General features: G+C 39.1%; 1 protein-coding gene across 1 annotated transcript in view; it reads left to right on the top strand.

Moving 5' to 3' along the window:
- Positions 1-25,357, top strand: part of LOC115021174 (CUB and sushi domain-containing protein 3-like) — a 205,022-nt gene that overhangs the window by 48,829 nt on the left and 130,836 nt on the right. Inside the window, 14 exon segments of the mRNA XM_029451384.1 lie at positions 424-661; positions 7,732-7,844; positions 9,048-9,125; positions 11,106-11,193; positions 11,753-11,877; positions 12,319-12,440; positions 15,360-15,463; positions 15,826-15,938; positions 16,256-16,438; positions 17,147-17,473; positions 18,134-18,328; positions 18,620-18,758; positions 19,704-19,891; positions 23,219-23,407. Coding sequence (XP_029307244.1) covers positions 424-661; positions 7,732-7,844; positions 9,048-9,125; positions 11,106-11,193; positions 11,753-11,877; positions 12,319-12,440; positions 15,360-15,463; positions 15,826-15,938; positions 16,256-16,438; positions 17,147-17,473; positions 18,134-18,328; positions 18,620-18,758; positions 19,704-19,891; positions 23,219-23,407 — 2,202 coding nt within the window.

Here is a 25,357-nt window from a genome sequence, read left to right as displayed (position 1 = left end):
GGGGAAAGAGACGAAATGCACGAAATAAATATTTAGGACTTTTCCTCCCACGAACTACACTGGAGGAAACAGAGAATTAGAACACAATTATTTGTTAAATAGTTCTGCCCATTGTCCCTTGACACATTCTTGACAGTGTGAAGAGAACATAACTTTTTAATCTTATGTTTCTTATTGTTAGCAATCCTAGAATAGTGCTGGAATTAGCCGTAGATACTGGACTATGAAGTGTGGATGTGTGAAAAATGAATACAATTCTGTGTCTAAATGGCCTCTAGCTCTAACGTCAGCTTCCACTTTGGTCTTTCTCTGGTTTGCATTTATCTGAGGGGATAGTTATGAATGTTTTATGCCTGAAGCCACTCCTTTTTGAACTTTGAGTTCTGAATAACCCTTTTTGCTTTTCTCTTTGGTGACTGACAGCGGAGGACACGTGCGGTGGCACCCTGAGGGGCTCCAGCGGGCTCATCTCCAGCTTCGATTCCCCCAGCGGTGCCTCCCCTGGTGCTGGTGGAGCTGCTGGAGGCCTGGGCAGCAGTGGGGAGTGTAAGTGGACCATTCTGGCAGAACCAGGGGACACCATCTCCCTGGTTTTCACTGAATTTCAAATGGAGAAGTCGGATTTTCTGGAAGTAGAGGGATCTGAACCGGCAACCATCTGGTGAGTTGAGCTGTGACTAAGAGTGTGGGTGTTTAATCAGACGAACACTCAGTTGTTAGATTAACAGTTCTGCTGTGACAGGAGTTGTGTATGTGAATGTTTGGGTGTGTGTGTTTGTATATTGATGATAAGGTGTTAACAAAAAGGTGAGACGAGTTTAAAGTGGAGATTGTACGTTGAGAGATAATGTCTACTAAATTCTCTGCGATAGTTAAAACTGTTAAATCATGGCTTTTATTCTGTTGGAAAACACGCTTGACAAACCTAATGTAGGCATTTTGTAATCCAGTTTTGACTTTGTTCCAATAAAGTAAGCAGTAAAGTCATGTTTATTTGTGTAGCCCAATAGAACATAGTGTTTCATGGGCTTTACAGGCACACACTTGCACTTCCAACCCTAGACCAGACTCTAAATATACGAAAGAACTCCCCAATAGTAAGCGTATTGGAAGAAAAAAGAAGAAGAGATCCCCCATCTCTTTTAATGCTGGCGCTGCACTGAACATCTGTGGATTTGAAATAGGCAATTCACAAAAATGCACATTATGTTGTAGTAGATAATATCCTAAACTATTACAAAGAGATTATTATCCGATAATAACATCACATTCAGTTCAGGAATATCATTTATTTACCTATCTGAGTCATTTCTGTGCACTATAGAGACTGGATAAAAGGTTATGGACACTCATAAAGAGAATAAATAAGTTGAGTCTAGAATTAAAGATCACAAGAGAGCTGGCTACTGTATCGGCAGCTCTACATTCATTTCAAACAGAGGTGGGGGCTTGATAAGAGAAGGCTGTATTGCCATAGGATTGTGTCTTAGCTCTTGGAATAACGAGGCCTTCTCGCTGTGATCTTGAAGCTTTCAAAATAACAAACGTTCCGCGTATTGTTGAGCACTACGATGTAATATTTTATAGCAGCACATTAAAATCAGCCACATGTATCGAAAACTTAAGGGAAAAGGCCAGCTGGCATGCAAATGTACCTTAATGACAGTTGTGTGCAAAATATACGTTTTAATTATGCTTTGTGGCTCTAAATGAATTTAATTAATTCACAGAGAGAGTACGTGACTCCCTGCTTGATAATTCTAATTAAAGTGCACATGACTAATAAATCTTCGACAGAGTTTTGTTTAAAAAGCAGCCTTTAGACACTTCATGGATTTCTGTATAGGCTTGATGTAGAAGGCAACTGAAACAAGGAAATATGAAATGGGTTTGACCCCCATCCTTGAGGCTAATGTTATCCATCTCTTCAATGTCCTGAGTGAATGGGAGCATTTGCCAGGTTTATATGATCCTGCCGGGCATTAATTATAATTGGCTGAAATAAGTTCTAATCAATCACTGAGCTACAAGCTTTGTTGTCCCTGAGAGTTGTCACCCGGAGTCAGCGGGAGAGAAAGAGAGGCAGACACTGTGTCAGTGAGGGACAGAGAGTCAAAAGGAGAGGTGCTCTGAGTCTGGTGATGACTGCTAAGTATTGTATGTTGACGTTGCTTAAGAATTTGACAGGAAGCTGATATGGGATGGCGCTGATGTGTTTTGACAGACCATCAGGTAATCCTCTTCTCTTAGGTATAAAGGCTCCACAATTACCTCTTTCACTGACATCAATGTCCCTCAGAGCCCCATCGGTGAATGATTTGTGTTTTGTGTCTCCTGCTTTTGGTTAATTATTTACATAAATTGTATTAGTATTTTTTATTAGTTAATCCTTTGGGCATGAAATATCTTCACACGTTTGAGAGACTGTTGTTGCATAATGAGAGCTGTGAATAATGATAAAAAACAAATGTCTTTCAAAATACTTACTGGCCAACGCACTGCTGTTTTACAGAGAAGAAAGTAAACAAACAGCCTTCTGCTCCCGACATGTCACGTTCACATTAAACCTTGGGACCAATAACGATACGAATCGCGTCTAAATGTTAACCATACATTTGAAAAAACTCTTGTTTGACTCGCTGCCCGACGACCTGTACTAATCTTAACCATTCGTGGTCAATGCCTAACTTAACCATGCTTAACCATCTCACGAGAGTTTTGTGAATCATGGGTTACCATCCAGACAACTACGAAACACGAGATATACTGAGCAGGTTACTTCCCTGCGACTAAAATCATCTATAAATACTCAAATCAAACAATGTATTATTATTTGTTTCCATTAGCAGGAATAGGAGCTAACAGCTCTAACAACTAACAGAAACATCTGTATTGTTTAATATAATTTAGTGTTTGGAAACGAGGAAATTATGACCCCTTTTAATTTTCTACCAAAAGACAAATACATTGTATGTTTTGTGAACTAAAACTGAGAGAGAACAACGTTTTTAAAATAAATTATCATACATTTTCATTCTACTAATGCCTTTGTTTTAATTAATTAAAGTGTCACAGTTAAGGAAAGCTGTGTTAAGTTGCATTAAATAATAATAATAATAATAATAATAATAATAATAATAAGCTTTATTTGTATAGCACCTTTCATACAAGAATTGCAGCCCACAGCAAAAACATAACAATTAGTACAAGATGACCTTTCCTGTATTGTTTTTACACACAAGTTCACATTTGGGCCACCAAAAATGTACTTTGGCCATCAAATTTAGGGGCTTTGTGCGTCGTGGGACCAGTGCTTGAAAATATTATCGTCTATTCCTAAGTCTCTCTTATCTTTAAAAAAGATAAGCAATAACTTCCGTGAAGTCATAACCCTAAAGAGTGAACTGACAGCTTCAGCTAAGTGTTTTTGCAGTTCAGTGTCCAAGGAGAGGATAAAAAAAGATGTACGGTGTTAATTTATCACTCGGTTACAGTTTAACAGGCAGCCCCTTTGTTTGTCTTGTGAGCGGTCATCATGCATCACTTGAATGCTTTGAATCTCCGAGATGTTTTTGTATGTCACCAAATGTCAGTTCTGGTTTTAAGCCCTACTGTCCAAATGGGACTCGGTGAGCTTGAGTGTAGCGGGGCCACAAGTTTAGAGAGGGCTTCAACTTAGCCAGGTTAACAAACAGACAAGCAAACAAACACGATTCAGAGCGAGCAATTCTTGCATGCACATAAAATTCATTGCTCTCGCTTCCTCTCCTTTTATGAGTCTCTGACTGTGTACAAGGCCAATGGACAGCTAAACTTTCAAGCGTCCTAACATATAGCAGCAGCAGCAGCTGCAGGCAGAGACAAGAAAACTGTCAATGTACCCTTGAGGTTTAGAGCTGCTTAACGATGATTGACAGCCTGGAACCTCAAAGTCGGACAGATTTAACATCTCCTCTTTGCCTTTTTCAGGCAAATGGACTTAATGTGTGACCCAACTTAACTTGTTATCCTCTCTTAACCTGTATTACAGATTGTTAGCAAGGGATAAACATGAGTAAAACTATGAAAGCAAGAAAGTAATTGTAAATGAGAGAAACCACGATCCCTGAAAGAATAATTAACTTCAGTACTGGAGAACAGGATTGGCAAATAATAACAATACAAATGATGATGATGAGAATAATAATTAATGAGATCAACACCTATGTAATTACAAGAAAACATGCTAGCCAATTTCCTGAAGAGGAAGATAGATGATGACTAATGCTAAAAACCAACTCTTGATAGTTGAGGACTATAGGGCAGAAGATATGTTTTGCTGACACCTCTTAGCAACTTTGATCCTTTTATCAATTGAAGACTTCTATCAGATCTCTGCAAATGACTTTATTGATCCCATTGTCGTGACGCTGGGCAAGGTTGATGTGAGGCTACACATCAATCATCCTGAAAATAGACAAAAGAAATCATTTTCTTTTTGACAAAAGCCAACTTTGGAGTCTGGCTCGACTGAGGAAAACCGTTTTTTGTTATTCTTCTGACCTTTAATATGATTGTACAGCCCTGTTCACAAAGGGCAAAAACAACAAGCTATAGATTACACGTCACTCATTATTTCAAATATGGGCACAGAACAAAAAATCTTTGTGGACATTAGATACACCTTTTTGCTTATACTATGAAATGTGATCAGGAAATGTTATGTTCGATTTCTTGATGCTTTTCTCTCCATATACACCTTTCTGCCTTTCAATCATCCAGTTTCTCTGCATCTTATCTCTCATTGGGTACTGTAACATTGACTTTGCATGTTGTAAACATGCTAATAAAACTGAGATTAAAGAATAGATTTCCTATTTCACCACGCAATCTGGCAATATTTGTTTGGTTCACTGAATATGAACAAACCTATTCCAACAGAGTGGCTAAATGGTTGTCAGAGGAAAATTGCAATATTCAAAGCAGGTTGAGAGCAAGAGGTGCCCTGCAGCTAACCATGTGTATTAGATTCAATTTCTTCTAACTGGGATTTATTATTGATCTTCCCAGGCAAAATATAACCCACCAAAATGTCTCCAAAAGCTGTTGTCCTCTACGGCAGTCTGACTGTGAAGAATGCAATGTTTGATTGACGGAAGGTGAATTTATCGTTGACCCACGTATTCCACCAGGGCAATTATTGTAAGGAGCTACAGGGAATACAGTGACTGGCTTACTGTTCTCAGAAGTCAATCTACTGGCAGACAGGCACCAAACTGTATAAGTACATCGCCTGAACTGTCTCTGATGAGGGAGTAACTTGAGACTAAGTAGAGACACCAGAGATTTCAATCTATCATTCTGGCCACATTTGGCCACAGTACCTGCACATTGGGACTCGTTACGTTAGTATTTTGATGAGATTGCCATGCTCCCTTTAACCCCTAATCCTATCAAATCAGGCCTATTTTAGTTAGAGAATTTTCTGGGAACTCTCCAATGTGCCTCACATACCGATGCCAGAATCTACCACTAGTCCTTGAGACGCCCCAAATCAATGATATGAAGCATGCTAAAATGTTGATCAACCAAGCACATACAAACACTGCACTCGCGCCAGGAAGTAATCTCTGAAAAGCCTTATTACATACTGTATCTATAAAGGAACAAATGGACAGCCTGAGTGAGTCTGCAGAGATGGAGTGGTGCATTATGAGAGGAATCCATTTTTCCAATTGGACTTTCCCATCTTTTGTCACTCAATATGCACTGGAGGAGATGCAATAAGAAAACAGTAGGCAACACTCACTCGCTGTTCTCTGTTTTAAGGACTCCAGGCAACCCAATATCCACAAGTCATTTATTTGTTTCCATGACAGTTACATTGACGTGTACCAGTGACGAGCATAGTCGTTCTGTGAAGTAGCCCTGAAATTAATTTGCATAACCTTTCTGCTGCTGTTAAAATCACAGCCTGGACACATAAGGACATCTTGAGAGGCATTAGAATTATCTCGCACGCAAGACATTCATTTCTCAGATCACATCAGAGGTTGTAAGTTTTCCCTCTCTGCCTCCAGCATATGACCACATTTTTGTTAATTTGGGTATATGTGCAAACCGGGCGTCCTCGTAACGATATCATTGCATATTTTTTCACTTTGTACTTGTCTTGCTTTATGTAGCAGGGAGATTTTCTTCATGCAGACTGACTGGTTTGCTGCACATAGATGCAAATGTGCCCATCGGAGCATATCCTCTGTAAGGTGTCATTAAGCCTTTATTTAATGTTGATGGCAGATCATGTTTCACTTCCTCTGCCATACTTTGCTGCAGTGAAAACAGTATATTCACCTCTGCTGGTCCTACATTTGTAAGATCACTCCTGTTCTGCCTGGAGCGTCCATGTAACTTCTAGATGGTTACAGTTTTATTGTCACTATCCATTTTCTTTTAGACTTCTAGCCGAAATCTTGTGATAATTTGCTGCTTGCACTACAGGAAACATGGAGGCAGTTTGTTCTAAATAGTCCTGCTACCTGAAGGCTGCTCTTTTTTTATTCTGCCCGTTTATTGTTGTCATTAGCATTTTATCATTCACGCAATGAGAGAAAAGGTCAACCTTTGTGTGAAAATCAATTACCTTCTAACTCTTAACCAGGAACTGTCATCTCCCCTTGTGATGGATTACTTGTATTAAAAGTATCAGTATTCAAAAATAAAAACAAAAACAGCCCATAATCTGTCTGTAATTCTTTCTCTCTGAAGGAATTTTGGCTAGTTAGTATTTAAACAGCAGGAACATGTGGTGTAATCAAGATAAGGAGAAATCAAATGTATTTATTATATCTGCAATGGTCACCAAGGGAAAAAGTCATGCTCTACACTTATCCTCTTTCACTCACTGCCACTTTCATATCTCTCTTTTTATTTATATATATATATATGTCTGCCTGCCTCTTGGTGACTCTCAGTATATGCCAAATAAATTACATAGAAAAACAAACCTTTAACACTACTACACACACCTTTACACACACATACACACAGACAAAATAACAAGTTAACACATTGTTTTTTTCATCCACTGAGCCAATTTGGGAACACAGGGCTAAACTGCATTATCATCTCTGTGGTATGACGGGGTGTGGTGCAGGGATTGCAAGGCAGAAAAAAAGCCAGAGCTGGTCAGCCAGACAAACGAGAAGACGCCTGGCAGCTTTAAATCTCCACAATTAAAGAGGGAATGCTGCGGCCACACGCTGAATAATGCTTCTGATCTAAAACACCAGTACAAGACCGTAAGACAGATGTAGTCGGAACACACAGACTTGAGTCACACAGACAAGTTTTGACAAAGATGTGCATGTCTGCACGTAGATAAAACACACTTATGTTACTATTTGTCTTTCCATTTCTTTACCAAACACGCTCATTTGTGCATATACTGTAAGAGCACAGACCAAAATAATAACTTGCAGGTTTAAGGCCTTGTCTTAATTTTAAGGGCACCATTTTCTATTCTTTCCTGACATAATGTACTGAAGAAATGTATGAGTTATCTCCTAATTCTTGTAAAGTCTTAATCTTCAAGGTTTCCATTAATGGTTTCTTAATTTTACCCAATTACCTGTTTTTGTTTTAGGTAATAATGGCGATGCAAAGATGCTAGTGACAAGAAAGCTACGCAGTTGAATTAAAGTTAAAACAGATGACATGTGTTTTCTTTTCTTTGTGACTCTTTGCACTTAGGATAACTGGAATGAATATTCCAGCACCCATCATCAGCAACAGAAACTGGCTCCGGCTGCACTTTGTGACAGAAAGCAATCACCGCCACAAAGGCTTCAGGGCCCAGTATCAAGGTAAGACATGATTACTTCATTTGCACATGGTAATAGAGGACCCCTATTTAAATGCAAAGGGTTCATCGTAACAAAAACACACTGTAATTACAACACATGTTTTTGATCTTTTATTAACGGAATATTAAAGAGTATGGTTAATACCCTCTCTGTAGAGGACATTACGGGCTTCTCTGCTTTAAACCATTGACTTCAAAGAGCCTTGTTAATCAAAACATTTGAGAGATAAATACTGTATATACTTTCCTCTTATAAAAACTCAGCTCAAGCAGCTCGATAATCCAATACCCTGACATTGTTCTCTGGCATGACTTTAAAGTTACTGCATGTGTTGCATATACTGTCCTAAAAAGGCATTAAGCCCGGCCCCAAGCCAGATATGAAACCTGCAACTTCACAATAAACAGCTCTTTAAAAACTTCAGTAAAATGCATGTGTGGCAACTCATTGTAAATGAAGACTGTAAAATCAATAGATAGAAAATCTCATTTGTCATCTGTTGCAGTGCATTGTTGTGCAGTCGTAAAGCAATTTATATATATATATGCGTTTGTTATTTATGATGTGAAGGGCAGATCTTTTTTAAGCACAAACGGACACTGAGTGGTTTCATTAATGCTCTTGAGCATCGTGTTTATATCCGGTTGAATGAACCATTTGACCAACGGTGCAGTTCAGAGGAGATGCATCGTCCCAATGTTTTCCAATTCAAATTGCCTTGTTTTTATTCATTGCTTTTGGCTATTCTGTTGATACTTCAACATAACAGCAGCTTGTGTCACCTGGCTTTTGTGTGCGATCTGGCCCCTACTGTGTTTAATTAGATGTCTTAAGATGTAGCATTGCAGTCCTTGGGCTGCTCGTTGATTCTGCGTAGTATTTCACCCCTACAAGCTCTAACCATTTATTCTGCTCTCACCAATCAATTTCCATCCACTGTTTAATATGTTTGAGTTATATAAACGAGCACACATGAGAAAGTAATTTAGGTTTTATAGAATTGCCAGGGCAGCCCTTAGGAATGCATCAGAGCCGTTGGACTCATTTCTTTTGAAAAAGGATGCACACCAGTAGCAATTACGTTTTGATGTTCTTCATACGAACAAGTATTATCCAGAGAAAGAAACACTTGTACTGTATCTTCTCACATCTAATACTGTAACTTCTTTTATCTAATGAACTCTTTCTATTGCCCTCGACCAGTGAAAAGCTCTGGAGAGCTTAAATCCAGAGGGGTAAAATTATTACCAGGAAAGGACAACACTAACAAACTGTCTTTGAGTAAGTCTTTTATTTTTCTTATGCAACTGTTTTCATTGTTTGGATTTTTTGTTTATGTAGGTCTTGCGTTCTGGGTCTTTGTTTCTTTCTTGTCTCTTTTTTTTGCTGCATCATTTGGTGAAGGAATTAAGCTACAGTACTAGATTTTGCTGAAGTGCAGTCTCTTTTTCTTTCTGATGACCTATTTCCCCTGCTGTCCCAGACTTCCTGTCCTGACACTCAGCTAGATCAGGCCTAGTTATGTATATTGCAGCAAAATGCTAAATTTGATCAGTTTCAGTCGGCCAAAACCCCCTCTGTCTCATTCTGTACTATTCAAGCAGTACATCCGATTGACTTATGTTCATGCACTGTGTGATCTACACACACAACAGTAGTCAAGGTTGAGTGACCACTCACTTGTCAGATGATTTGTGCACACTTCAGTCTGAAGTGAATGTATTCTAATTGCTTGCGGAGCTTCGTCATTAACATAAATCTGGAACACAATTCCCTCTAACTCCACAGTGTGCTAAACATTTCAATGATAACAGGTCGTAATCTTTATTACCTTACGTGTCATAGATTCGGCATTGCATGGAGACATGAATAATGCAGAGGCAGTAATCTTTTCCACGAGACAATACTGTATATCACTTAAAAGATTATGAAGACATGCTTCATATGCCTTGTGGATTCATTGCATATAACTGAACCTATAACGGTATCATAACCCGCAACAATTAACTTCAAAGCTAATGAACTTCCTTAAAGAAATAAAAGAAAAGAAATGCATACTGGTAGAGCTTCTTGCTTTACAACTGAAGGGTCTTTGTGTGTGTGGGGGGGGGGGGGTTGATGTCTTATTGCAAATATTACAACAAACCTTAACAATAACAATAGTCCTACATATTTCATGAATTTAATTTCCAGTTCATGCAGTCTTTGATTTACAGATCATAATGTTGAGGGGGAGATGAGCTTGTTAAAAGTCAGGACACAGAAACCCTGAACAACTTCCAAGCCACCTCGCTACATTCTCACCATAGTAAAGGCTATACGTTTTATGAAAGCATATCTACAAGCTTTATCTAGTATACTTAAACTATTATTTTGTAGGCAGAGTCTCACTGAGTGATTACTGTAGCTCCTGCAATTGATAGTTGAAGATTATTTAATCCTCTTAGTCCCTGTTGGGCCCAGATATATTTCCCTCTATTTTTTCTAGCTCAGGTAAGAGTTGCATTTACCCTTGGCACTCACTCTGATATCCCAAAAAACAAGTGTGTGTTCACAACAGAGCTGCCAAATAACTGGCAGTGGAAAGTCTCTGACAGTGTTGGCTGGCAGTGTTTCCCACAGAAGATTATATTTGTGGTGGAAGCTAATGTTAACTTACTATCTTTACTAACTATGCTAAAGAGTTAGATCTCTATGATTGACAGTGATGTGTTAAGAACATAGATAGACTTCTTTATCAGAGTTAACTTGAATGCATCAGTTTTGGACACATGTGTGCCGAGGTGTACAAGTCACTGACCATTCTTGAGCTCTGGATTGATTTTATTAAGGTATTTGGCCTTAAAGCCATGCATGATCATGTTTTGATTCAGAGTGTCCAGGGAGTGCAGGGGATATTCACCGACAGGTCCGTTGTCAATGTGCTTGTGAGAAAGCGGGGTTTGAGCGAATCAATGTGCTGCACGCAGCTCTTCAATCAAATACGATTTTACCCATTTTAAATAACAAAAAAATAGAAAATCAATACGTGGAGGTCAATGTTGAAATGATCGGCCCCACAAATAAATGAATGAATGTATGGGAAACTCTGACGTGATTCCTGGAACCAAGTGTTGTTACCAGACACAACCACTGAACGTTCAAACAGACAAGAATACTCCTCGAGTGCTTTTCACTGCAGTGGGTGTTTTCTGAAAGTACGGAGCTTTGCCAATTAAAGTATCTCTCACAGCATTCTTGGTTCTTCTCTTTCTCTCTCAGTGAATGAAGGAGGAATCAAACAGGTGTCTAATTACTGCCCTGACCCAGGGGAGCCAGAGAATGGCAAGCGGATGGGCTCTAACTTCAGGTGAGTTGATGCTTCAGCAGCTGAAGTGACGGTGCTCAGATTTGTGTAAAAGCTCTGGAGCGGGACAGCATGCTCTCCATGCAATTTCAGTGTTTTGACATGCAGCATATTCTATTTCTATCACAAACTATTGAGTAAACACAATCTGTGTACAAATAAACCCTGATTTAATCTTGTTATGGGAACCTGTATCAGTTTTATCTTCTCTAAATAGCACAGTTAAATGTGCTCTCAGCTCCCTGCACAACTGATTGCATGTTTCTCTGTCCATGTAAAGAAAGATCACTCTCCACTGGAGTGGAGTCTAACTTTGGTTTAACTATATATTTCATGTCTAGCATTCATATATTAACATAATTGAGGTATTTATCAGTTAATGTGCAAAAATGGAAATTCACAAATGTATCTACTAAATATTATATACAGTATTGATGCACAGTGCGCTGTAAACCTGTAATAAATGACATGAAATAATTAATAAATTAGTTATTTCATCAGGAGTCATTTTGGAGGAATTGATTGCTTTTTCAGGCGTTAATGGTGTTTGTTATCTTCTTAGCATCGCAGCAACTGCTCAATTTACCTGTGATGAAGACCATGTTCTGCAGGGTTCCAAAACGATTACCTGCCAGCGCGTAGCAGAAGTCTTTGCTGCTTGGAGCGACCACAGACCCGTCTGCAAGGGTGAGCGAGGCTTCCGAAGAGCTAATAAAACAGTTTGATTAAGGCAGTGCCTCTGGATACAGGCTCTATGCTGATAGAGGAAAGTTCATTTTTGTTAATTATGTATGAGAGCTTCTGCTGCATCACTCTACTTTTCCATTCCAAAATGCTCTGCCTGTTTTTCTATGTTTCATAATACCTGGAGGACCTTTAGAATTTGATTAATGGTAATGCAGCTAATAGACCTTCTCTCTACTTGTGCAAACAATGTATTACCTTTCTGTCGTATTACAATGCAGGAGTTATTACTCTACCTTCTGAACATATGTGTTGTGAATTTATATATTACATTTATATCAATATATATGCTTTTGAATAATCAAGGATTTTTTAAATCTGTTTTTTAACTTGGATGTGTTTTTAATTGTCTTTGTCTTCATGTTTATCTTTTCACTGTTGCAGTGAAAACGTGTGGGTCGAATCTACAAGGACCCTCTGGGACTTTTACATCGTCTAATTTCCCTATCCAGTATGAGAGTAACTCCCAGTGTGTGTGGATCATCGCAGCCAGCGATCCAACCAAGGTAGTACAAAAGAGTCCGAGTTCCTCTTTGAGTGAAAAGTCTTTTTAATCCACGTCTAATGAAAACTCACTGCTGCTGTTGAGTCGGTCATGTGTGGACCCAACAATAGCAGGCCTTTGGCTCCCGAATCCTTTTTCTCATCTTCACTTTTCTTTCTTCACACAGAGTTACAGTTGCTATAACGTTGTATAGTACAATTTGTGTTTAGTGTTGTACCTATTTACATCTGTTTCACAGCACAAATAAAGCAGTTACTTCCCAGATACAAATACCTGATGCTGCAGTTTAGAGGCATGATGAGGGCCATGCTTACTGAAGTGAAAAGGTTGTGAAAATAATAATCTGACACCAGTGACCTACAATCCCAATGTGTTATAATTACGTCACCAACACTTTTAAAATGTACCTGTTATGGTATGTATAAAGAGGAAATATTGGCTTGTATTTATTGAAGAAATAAGTAAGTATAAGTATTGAGTATAAGTAATGTGGTGAAATGTTCCACTTGTGTTTTTCATAAACAAGTGTAACAATCGTCATTAGTTTTCCCTGTTCCCCTAGAGAGTAAACCTTTTTACATAAATCAAATTGAGTTTTTGATATACAAGGTATACAAATGTCTTAAATTGTAGGAGGGGAGGCATTACATTTGATTTTGGGCAGAAGAATTGAGTGTGTTTATTCTTTTTCAGTATTTATGTTTTACACTCCGCTTGATGTGTACTGGTAGTTAACCTTGTGTGGCTGTGATCCTTATTTTAACCTAGAAGAACATTTTGCTCGAGCTTTGTTGTGCTTCAGCAGGGAAAAAGGAAACTGAATATTGCAGTTATTCAAATTCAATAAAACTCAATAATGGTGTTTACTGCAGCCTAGTTTGGCCATTTCTTTTGCCGAATAAATGGTTATTAGTTTTTCATATTAAAGCTATTCAAAAGGTCTTAAAAGTCATTAAATGTGTACTTTAAACAATTTGTATAGATACCCTGCCTTCCTCCCTGTGGTGTTGAGCATGTGTCCAGGCATTACCTTCCTGGATACATATTTATGTATGCATCTATTTTCCAAGGACTTCCCAAGGTGGGAAAAGGTTACATAGAATATGCATGGATTTTGACTTAAGTTCACTGTCCCTGACTGTCACTGTCCTTCATTAATACTTCGCTGCAATGGATTGCATTTCAGCTTGCACTAGACGAGGCTATTGGCAGCAATTTGCTTCATTCATCTTGGAAAACAGAAATGGACAGATACATTGATTGGATGAAATCAGTTTTTCCCCAAAGTGAAGAGGTCAAAGCTGTTTTCCTAATGGTCATTACTGCTTTCCTACGTCAAATCTGGCTCTATTGTTATTCCAGGGAGTCAATAAACAATAACTAACTAACTAACTAACACTCACTCAGGACTGGCAAGTGCCATAGCTTTGTGCCGCCATGCCCTCTCCTAGGCAAACACGCCATTGACTTGGCACTGCAACTTAGTCCATTAGTGTTATTATGGTAATTATGCGTATGCGCATATTGTAATGAGGCTGTTATACATGGTTATTGTGCACGCATTGTCCTCCCAATGGCCAGAGAACGGGATGTTAAGGATGAGCAAGCCGCCATCATATGTTTGTCATTAACAGATGTGACACTCGTGTGATTAAAAACATCCTTTCTTTTTTATCACTAATCCATATCTACAAAGTGTAGGTTGAGATAACATGGCTTTATTGTCCTGTCTCTGCAGTAGACATGATTATTATTATTGAAAGCAGCTGCTGCCAGCTTGATCAGTGAATATGTAATTCTTTTGTGATGCTATGTAAGCGAAAAAAGATCAAGACCAGTGACAGCTGACGAGGATATCTCAAGGGTGAATGCAGACAGGCAATTAAACATTTTGGATTCTTAAATTTGCCTGCCATGATTTGGTTTTTAGCATTTGATTTGCGCTCTAAAGTAATGTGAAGAGATGATGCTGTCAGTTTCTATATTGCTTGAAAGGATGTTTGTAGTGTCCTTTGTTTGTGGGGGTATATGGCATAAACATGGGCATTTGTCGAAGCCAAATTCTATAAACAGTCACATATTTCATGCAAGTTGAGTTTTATTTTTGTCCTCCATTTTCTGTTGATGACATTGTCAATTTGAGTTTTAGAGGTAGTTCCTGCATGATTTATAAAAGTACCAGCATGAAGGCTACACTATGAAGCTATCTGAACTATGAGATAGGAGGAAGTCTTAGGTTTTTACAACATTGATCAAACATATTGCTGTCTGCTTGCAACAATGTTTAAGACATTACATAAGTTTTTCTTTACATTGGATTGCCTCTGCTGTCTCAAGAAACACTCTCTAAAGGCAAGTAATGGAAATGAGCAGTCATGTTATGAATTTCATATAATTGAGATGACGGGTTATTTGGTAATAAAACTTGAGAATCATTTTGAATCACTGCCTTTCATTAAGAGGGCTTGGCTTTTATAAATGAATACCACAAATAAGATTGATGCTCAGGACAGCAATGTCAGTTGGTAGAGCTGTCTGTTTGAGCCACTTGGGTACAGTGTAAACAGAATGGCCTCCAGGGGCAGATGGTGGGGCTTTCAGACTGCAGAGTTTCCCCAAGGAATTATACAAATCTGTAAAACGTTGCCTCCAGTCAAATTGTTTAACATGTTACCTACTGTATGCACACACACACACACACACACACACACACACACACACACACACACACACACACACACACACACACACACACACACACACACACACACACACACACACAATCTGCACTCTATGTGGACCGACTCGGATATAAATGCTTCAACATGAATGCTTCTACTGATGATCACGAGCTCTGCCATGCTGCATGCTTACACTTATCAAAGGACCGATGATACAAGTGACTTATGTTTTATTGCAGGTTATTCAGATCAACTTCGAAGAGTTCGACCTAGAAATTGGGTATGATTCGCTAACAATCGGAGATGGAGGGGAAGTAGGTGATTCTAAAACAATAATACAAGTGTAAGTACCACATACAATACTTCATTGGATATGTATTGCACTATGATATTGCTCATGCAGTTAAATATGTTTCAGCGCTGGCTAGGTCTACATTTGTTTTGGTAATGTTCTGAAGCACTGACATACAGAGAACCGCTGAATGAATTTAATGACTGCACCATTTAAATGATGGCTTGCTTTGTAAACGTTGTAATGCCCTATAATTACTATTACGTAACAGTGTATAAAGTATACAGTACATCGTCTTTTTGTTTCAATACATTTACATGACTTACGACACTTTTCTAATTACTCTGTGTAATTAGATGATGATTGACAAGTGGGTTTTGGTGCCGTTGTGATTTGTGTTGCCCTATCTGCAGGCTGACTGGGAGCTTTGTCCCAGACCTGATTGTTAGCATGTCCCATCAGATGTGGCTTCATCTCCAGTCTGATGAGAGCGTGGGCTCGATTGGCTTCAAGATCAACTATAAAGGTACACAGACTTTAGTGCTGATATCATCTCTCACTGTCTGTATTCACATCAGTGTCTGTGACTGTCTCTTTCAGTAAAGCAACATTTCCATTTTCCTGTCTGCCTCTCTGTCCTATCTGTCTGTCTTCCTGTCTCTCACTTCTTCTCTATCTCCTTCTGGAAAAACTTTTTTAATCAGGCTTTCAGACTCTTTAACTGGACCTTTATAGATAATGTTGGAGAAAAAAAAAAGTACCTCTGAGTACGTGGCTTGACTTAATCCTGTACTTTCCCCTCTTTCCATCCCCCCTTCCTTCCTTTCGTCCCATCGCCCACAGAAATTGACAAAGAGAGTTGTGGTGACCCTGGTACACCTCTGTACGGTTACCAAGAGGGTAGTGGTTTTCTAAACGGAAATGTTCTGCGCTTTGAATGCCAATTTGGATTCGAGCTCATCGGGGAGAGGATGATAACCTGCCAGAACAACAATCAGTGGTCGGCTAATATCCCCATCTGCATATGTGAGTCCAATACATGCTTTTTCTTTTTACGACAGCAAATGAAGCAATTACTTATGCGCTTGGAAAGTTCACAATGACACTAAGCTATTGGAGGATTAATTACAGCGTTGTTAAATGACCATGCAGTGCATTTTGTGTAAACAGCAATAACGTAAAATGGGAAATTGATGGGATATGGTTGCCTTGTTATGTGGCATGGGTTTGAAAGAGAAGAAAGTAGAGTACACACTGTTGCACTATATAGATACTCGGGAGAAGAGAAACCTGCATTATACTGTACATTGTTCTTTCTCAAGACTACCTAAACCCCTCCTGTGAGTTTCACTATACCTAACCCACATCTACAACACAAATCTAGTTTGTGTTCCATTGGGACACTGTGCAGTATTCCTGTGTGCCTATATTGCAGTATATCTGTGTCTTTGTACACTAGCACTAACTCTATGATCCATCCGTCTTACAGTTTCATGTTTCTCCAACTACTCAGCACCCATGGGAGCAGTGGTGTGTTCTGATTGCTGAGCTAGTTATACAGTACTGACATTGTTCTGTACTGATCTTTGTTCCTGATCCTGTCATGGCGGCATCCACAGTGTACATTGTCATGTGACCAGTGGGAGTTGCTGTAAAACAAATTTCCTCGCCTGGGATATTTTAGTTTTTTAAATCATTACTAATATACATGCATATATCCCCTATATCACACAGTCCCCTGTTTCTCCAACTTCACCGCTCCCATGGGGACAGTGTTGTCTCCTGACTACCCGGAGGGCTATGGAAACAACCTGAACTGTGTGTGGCTCATTATCTCGGAGACTGGCTCCAGGATCCACCTGGCCTTCAATGACTTTGACCTGGAGCCTCCCTATGACTTCCTCACTATCAAAGATGGGGACCAGTCAGGAGCCACAATACTAGGACGCTTCTCAGGGGCTGAAGTTCCTTCCCACCTGACGTCTAACAGCAACGTGCTGCAGCTGGAGTTTCAGGCTGATCACTCTATGTCTGGCCGAGGGTTCAACATCACATATAACAGTAAGGGACTGTTTCATCATTTTAATTACATTTAATTTATTCATTGTAAAGCAGTTAGACATTAATAATTGCATCCACCCTTTTCCTTTTATGGTTAGGGATTAGTGTGAATGTCTCCTTGCAAACATCAGGACTGACTGTCTGAGCTCTTGAAAGTGTATGCATTTAAAAAACTTACAAATAACCAAAGAAACAAGAATAATTTTTTATTAAAGAGCAAAACAAAAGGTGGAATGAAGTTTAACAGTACCAGTGATTTGTGTAAATGTGCATGTTCTCAGGCACATAGCATACTCTTGTCCTTTTCTAAATGAATGCTTAAGCTTTAAGGAGAAATGCTACGACATTGCACCCAAAGTGTAGCTAAAGTGCCTTGACAAAACAAAAAGCAGCATCTAGCAGAGTGTATACACTTCCTAACTCTTGTGCCTCATTGCCTAATTCAACACTATTGTAATTCTTTTTCTCCTGGCGAAGGCAAAACAAGCTCTGACTCCATTGTCACCCTTAGGTGTACAGAGCAGACCTCTGTTGGTTGTTTTTCTCTCTCCTACGAACAGCTACATCCATTTCCCTTATCTTCCGACTCCTCAAAGACCCCATTTGTCATTCACACGAGCGTTTGTCACTGGATCTTGTTCTCTTTCTTCTCGTTACAAGCTTTTGGGCGTAATGAGTGCCCTGACCCTGGCATACCGTTGAATGCCAGGCGCTTTGGGGACAGTTTCCAACTGGGTAGCTCCATCTCAGTGGTTTGTGAGGAGGGCTTCATCAAGACGCAGGGGGCTGACACCATCACCTGCCATCTGGAGGAAGGCAAGGGGATGTGGAGCGGCCTCATTCCCAAATGTGAAGGTACTGAAATGGAAGTGAGTGGGTTATGTGGAGCATGCCGTTAGTTCATCGAAGCTGGGCTACATTTTGTTTGTTGTATTATTTCCAGGTATTTGTGTAGCTACAGCCTTTTGGTGAATCATCCTATATTTATTTTCTTTCTATGTTTTTCAGGTCGGTACAAAAAGTGGTATTATCTTTAAAACAACTTTTCTACATCCCTCTCCTCTCTGATGGTTTTACGTCTTTAATTTATGTCTTTATCCTTTCATTTTTTCCCACCATTCCCCTCCCACCTCTCTTCTATTCCAGCTCCTTGCGGGGGCCACTACTCGGGGCCTTCTGGTGTTATCCTCTCCCCGGGGTGGCCAGGCTACTACAAAGACTCCCTGAGTTGTGAGTGGGTCATCGAGGCCGAGCCGGGAAGCTCCATCAAGATCAGCTTTGACAGGTTTGTATAATAGTGCTGCAACAACTCATCCATGGAAACAAAGATACACTTGCACGATGACAAAGCGCAGAGAAAAATGAGATCCCTTAGGTACGTATATCCACATAGTATGCTGGATATGATTACTGCTATACTAAAGTAAACTGAACACAAACCTGTGTATACAGTATACACACACACGAGACATTTCCGCGCATACTGTACACGTGCGCACACACCGAAGGTATATACCTATAAGCCTCTAGTTAGAAATAGAAAGTCAGAGGAGGTGAAACGCAGTCCTGGAACTAGTTTGCAAAATTGTTGAAAGCCTTGAGTAATTTTTTATATCGCTTACTGGCTCCCGCTCACATCCTTAGAGAGCTGCAATAAAAAGACAAAAAATAGTCTTGCTGTAAGATCTTTATTTCTTACGCAGTAAAACCATAAAATGTTCGTATTTTATAATCAACACTTTCCCAGTGCTGACACAATCCTTTGTGAGAGAACAAAGAGCTACTTTTCCTATGATTTCTTTTGTGAAAGGAGCCCAAATATGTTGTGCCTCTTCACATTAAATGAGCCAAAGTTTTCCTCTGCCTAGTTTATGCAGCTTCTTTTTTAAGCTCTTAGCATTAATAACAAAGAGAGGCGTGGCTTTATGTCTTGCTGAAATTGTCTGAAGTAATTTTTTCCACAATATTGTTGGTGTTGTTGGAACTATGTGCTGGTGTCACTTGTTTGATGATATAGAGACTTGAGGGTGACCTTGTCAGATTTTCAAGAAACTCATTAATCTTATTGCAATAATTGGAACGCTTGTTCTTCAAGCTATTTTTTTCTCATTTATATCCTCAAGATTAGAAAGTTTTATCCGCGCACACAACAGGCTAAATGGCTTCAAACTGTCTGTTTTGAATACAAATGACTCTGCAACATCCTCTCTCTGCTATTTTCACTTTTAAGGTTTCAAACTGAGCTCAGTTATGACTTCCTGGAAGTACATGACGGTCCCAACTTGCTCTCTCCTATGATTGGCTCGTTTAATGGAACCCTGGTCCCTCAGTTCCTGTTCAGTAGTAGCAACTTTCTGTATCTGCTTTTCACCACCGATAACAGTCGATCAAACAGCGGCTTCAAGATATTCTATGAAGGTGAGACTACGCTACTATTGCCTGCATGCACTGCAAAACATTACACTCGAGGAGTTATGAATGCACATATTGTTGGGACAGTACTTAAATATTTTTGTTACTGTGATGATTCAAAAACATTTCATTGATTTCAAACTAGATATGCCAACAAAAGGAAGGGACAAAAGGAGTAAAAGGTCCAAGTTTGCGGAGGTTTAAATATAATTTAATTTGGTCTGACTTGAAACTATGTTTTAAGACCAAGCTGAGGATGTTTCAGGTGGATTACGTGACCAGAACACCAGTTTTATCGTAAATAACTTTGCTCAATGAGTTTCAGTTCTCAGGATGAAATTCAAGAGTAAGCCTACAGAAGTTTAAACAGTGTTTATTTTAGAAGGAGACCTCATAGTTACTTCAGGTTGAGCAGTAGTTTAAAAAAAACAACAACATTGTTTGCAAGATATTTTGTGTGGGAGGAATGGCTACTGGGTGAAATCAATGCTAAACTTCAGGACAAAGTCAGCTGTACATCTTAGCAACTTATTGAATAAAGATTTGCTGTTTTTTTATGTTAATAACACTTTATGGGACCTTCTCTAAATCCCATTCCCCAAATTCACTGTTTTGCTGTCCATACGTGTTCCTGCACTGTCATGTTCCTTGTCGGGCGCAACAGAAGCTCCTACTTTAACGCTGCAAGCTTGTGGAGGAAGGTTCTCTTTAAGTGCACATACTGACAAAGAATATCTTGGTGAGGGAAGAGAACTATTAGCCCTTAAAAGTACATAATCGAATGATGTGAATAACTGGGTAAAATCCTCTGCTCTCAGGGGAGTTTGTGTTTTAATTTTTCTCCACATCATTATGCATGGAGTGGTAGTCTTTGAAAAATCAAATAGAAAAATACTCTTGACAAAGTGTGATGTATTTTCACGATTGTACGCACTGGCTCCATTACCCTTGTCACTCACATGTGATTCATAAGACAGAGTTTGTTATTATGTCTGTATTATTGACTGAAAGCAGACCACAAGTGCCTTTTGTCTTATTATGTTTCACTCTCAAGTGCATTTTTCTTTTGTTGATGAGGCTATTGAAAAGCAATAACAGTAAGATCATATTAGCTTCTTCTATTGCAATTTAGGACATATCTTATTGCTGAAATGCTTTGGGGAAACCCAGCTTAGTTCATTTGTAAAATTGGTGTTACGAAGTAGGGTTGTTGTGAATTATGCTGTGAGTAAACTGAGGCACAGAAACACTGCATCCCATTCCCATTTGTATTTAATGGATATCTTGGAGCTATTCAGTTACCAAATATATACAATAATATGGGGGAATATTATTATATATATATATAATGTATATATTATATTATATATTATATATATTAATATTATTATACACAATGTTAGCAAATCATACATTTTTTACTGACTATTGTATTATAATTAAATATTTTTTTGCATTCAGAATTTATTACAATGGGGTATTGGACCTTTTCAGACACATATTTGTTTGACTTCCTGAGAGAGTGTATCCGGTGCTGTTTGATTCTGCAGTGGGAGCAATTTTACATACATTTCACATTCTGTGCTGCACCTTTTAAATGCACTTCATGCCGGGCTCACAGTCACTGATGCCAGACATCCCACAATGAACAGGATACTATTTGCTGACATGTCTAAGTCCCTTGACTGGGTCAGTCACCTGAACCTACTGCAGCTCCAACATTTGGACTAGAACCAGGACAACTCCAACAGAGAATGAAAAGAGCTAGCTAGTTGCTGCTTTATTAATATCTGTTCTGAATTAGCACTTCTTTCTAAATTACAGTATATAATACAACATATATGTCTGGCCACAGTTTGATTCAAGCTTTCTTGTATCTGTTACTGATCAGGTGTGCTTCTATTTATTGCATAACCCTAACTGTTGCCAGTTAATGCGTAAAATCAGCATATTTTAAATGGATTAAAAGCAATCCTACGTGGAAGATATCCAAATGACAGTCCCGGTAATCACAGGGGAACACGGGGGCTCTTTGCAGCTTGCATCACTGAAGATTGAGAGGGAGCAGGCACAACTGTTCAACCACCTCACTCTAGGAGCAAAACCATTGGATACACATATTGTTATGAAGAGCAGAAGTGGTAGTCCAACACACACATAGAACAGGAGGAAGTATTTTTGTACAGGTTCATCGATGTCATACCCCCAATTCTCTCTCACCATGCCCTGTCCTCCTCCTCACCACCTACAGTGGAACATCTACTTTTCAAATGGTCTTTGGGGGACTTGCTTAAATGTAACACAGAAGGGATAACATGAAGACGAAACCTTGTTTTCTTTAACGCCAGAGGAACCAACAACTCTGTTAAGGTTATTCAGACAGAAACTGAAATATCCCAGCAGTCAATGCAATAGCACATTTTTCTTCTGTGTCAGGTTATAAAACAGATCTTGCTATTGTCTGAGATGTGTGACGTCATGTAATCTATTTCCCCCACTTTTAAGTAAGCAAAAGTAAGTATTTATTTTTAAATGTAAAAGTCAAAGTAAATCTCTTACTTTGGAAAACTTGCTTTCTCTATTACATATGCAACCCAAGACCTACCTTTTGTTGTGATGATTGTATTAACATCAAAGGTTCTGTCAGCACTTTCTTTGTATGAATGTGGCCTAGAAATCTTACTGATTGCAAAAATAGAATTGCCATTTCCTGTTTCATAAATGCTGTATGACTTCAATATACCTCTGTAGCTCAACAGTCATACCTTATTTGCATAAGCGAGAGCAGACCTCCTTTACTGTATAAATAGTCTAACACAGTGTGACATACTGTGTGACAGAATGAAACAACATAGTCACTTGCACAATATTGCTTAACTTGGTATGTAGTCCTCATGTCACAACACAATGAATCTGTGGCTTGGTAATTATCGTCAGTCACAGTAAAAGCTCATTTATTTATTTTATTTTATTTAAAAGGTAACATGCACCGTTTTAAAAAATATATGTCATCGTTTGATGCACCATACCAGATTATAGCTTTAGGTTATTTGCGTCTGTATTCCCTTGTCAGGTCAAAACAAAGAAAGCAAAATACCAAACCGTACAGAGTAAAAACGTATTATAAAGTAAAAGAAAGAACACAGAAGACACACTGATAGACTTCATGGGCAGTGAGCACCGAGGTTGGGTTGACACATAAACTAGACCCTACTCAAAGGTTGTGAACAAAGAGGACTTGCTTTAGAAATCAAATATAACAGTTACAATTCAATTACCAAGGCAAAGATGTACAAAACATAATCAAGAACGGTTTTGTTTCAAATTCTCTAGTGGTCACTTTGGACACATACTCCTGCATGGATCCTGGTATTCCAGTGAATGGCTTACGGTTAAGCCATGACCTGTCCATCGGCTCCACGGTGTCCTTCCAGTGTGACCCAGGATACAGGATGAGCCACGAGGAGCCCCTAGTTTGTGAGAAGAACCACTTCTGGAGCCACCCACTACCCACTTGTGATGGTACGTTTACAAAATGTCAAATGTTTTTCAGTCTCATCTGTGACGGCACAACTTTGTTTTGAGTGAATGTTAATCACATTTGGTTTTTTTTATACTATCTTGGTTTGTATGTGTCTTAAAATGACTGTATGACACTATGACATAATATATTGAACACCTTAGAGCTGAATGACCAAAGAATACGAGCACCGCGCTTCTTGTCGTTGAAGCATTCTTACATGAATTTGAAGGGACATTTAATAATTAGCCTGTTTATGACTTGAATCACTGATTGAATTGTACACAGCATCAAATCAGTTCATTAAGATGTCAGCATTATTTTGAGAAGATACACATAGTGAGCCTATTTGCACATACAGTATGTAGCGGAGTCTTTTAGCCACACATACTTATGGGATGCTGCCACTAGTAACTAGCAAGAAGTTTCTAAATACAATTTTCAAAAGGTAACTAGGTTCTTAAGCAGCTGCTTCTATTACTCTATTCAGTCTCAAACCTCAGAACATAGGAAATAATAATCGCGGACTTGTTAGCAAAATGTAACGACACAAGCTTAAGTGACTACGGTTAGCCTACAGCCGGTCTGACTAACCAAACATACGCTTGTCAAAATGCTTTTTATTCAACAAATAGACCCAGTCCTTGTGTGAATACCTAACGTGGGGTGTTATGAGTCATGTAATACTGAAGATAGATTATGCTCAACTTCAAAGCATACGGTTCTGCATGCTCTTGATAGTTTAGGTATATCACATAATCTGCCTCTCACGGCTGTGTTTTTACAGTTTTTCTCTTTGTGCTGTTTAGAAGCATCCTTAAGGACAATTGTGGTGATTATTGTTGAGGCGCATAAACCGTAAATAATGTCTCTTAGTCACGGATCACCCAGTTGAAAGAATATAACGAATACAATACATGCACGGATTGGTGGTGAGAACCATACCGTGTGAATGATACAGTGCCATGCTATGCATCTTCAGCCCAGCTTTTGAAAGTGAATTGTATATCTTGCATAGGTGTGTGCCAGACTGGTGCCAAATGGCTTGGCTGTCTGCCTATGGAGCCTCTAAAGTAGATCGTTTGCCAAGCATTCTCATCCAGTTTTAATGACTTTATGTAATTTTGCCTCATTAATAAAATATTTGATATAATTTTGTTGGTGGGTAAGGATTCAGGCCTTGATGTGTTGTGCTTGCTGGAGGGCCCAAGGGTGGAAGGAGAGAGGATAAGAGGGGGGTGGGTGTGTGCAGCTGTGGAGCCTCAGGCATCCCAGTCATCCTCCAAAACATCATCTGACATTCATTACTTTGAAAATATGTACATGCACAAGAGTTCTACTTCTAATATTTGTCAACGATTGCTGTTTTGAAGAAGACATCCGAGCATTTGGTTGTAACACCACTCTTAGGGCATTCAGGCTTAAGTACACACACACACACACACACACACACACACACACACACACACACACACACACACACACACAGACATACACACACACACACACACACACACACACACACACACACACACACACACACACACACACACACACTAAAAGACAGAAGATAAGAAGAAAACAAAGCTCGTACATTTTAATCATTGCTATATTTAAAAAGCATCGCCCTTTTTGTGAAATGACCTTTTAGTTGAAACTCAATGATGGCATGTGAATGTGAAACAGTTGCAGGTTTGAACAATATCCAATTAGAGCAGTTAACCTTCAGAGGAATCTAGCATTAACCTCCCGGTCCTCAGCAGCCAACAAGGCTAGAGATTTATCTCATTAACTTACTTTGATGAGATCAAGAGCTTTCTGGCAGGAAAGTCAATAGTCAACATGCATGAGAGCCATATTACTGAGAATGAGTGTTGCTGCTTTAGACAACTCTCCCTACCACCTCAACTGCAATGACTACATAGAGAGTTGCAACTGGATTATCCTCCCAA

This window comes from Cottoperca gobio, chromosome 16 (assembly GCF_900634415.1).
Source record: "Cottoperca gobio chromosome 16, fCotGob3.1, whole genome shotgun sequence".
Taxonomy (NCBI): domain Eukaryota; kingdom Metazoa; phylum Chordata; class Actinopteri; order Perciformes; family Bovichtidae; genus Cottoperca; species Cottoperca gobio.
This window is presented reverse-complemented; position numbering and strand designations above follow the sequence as displayed.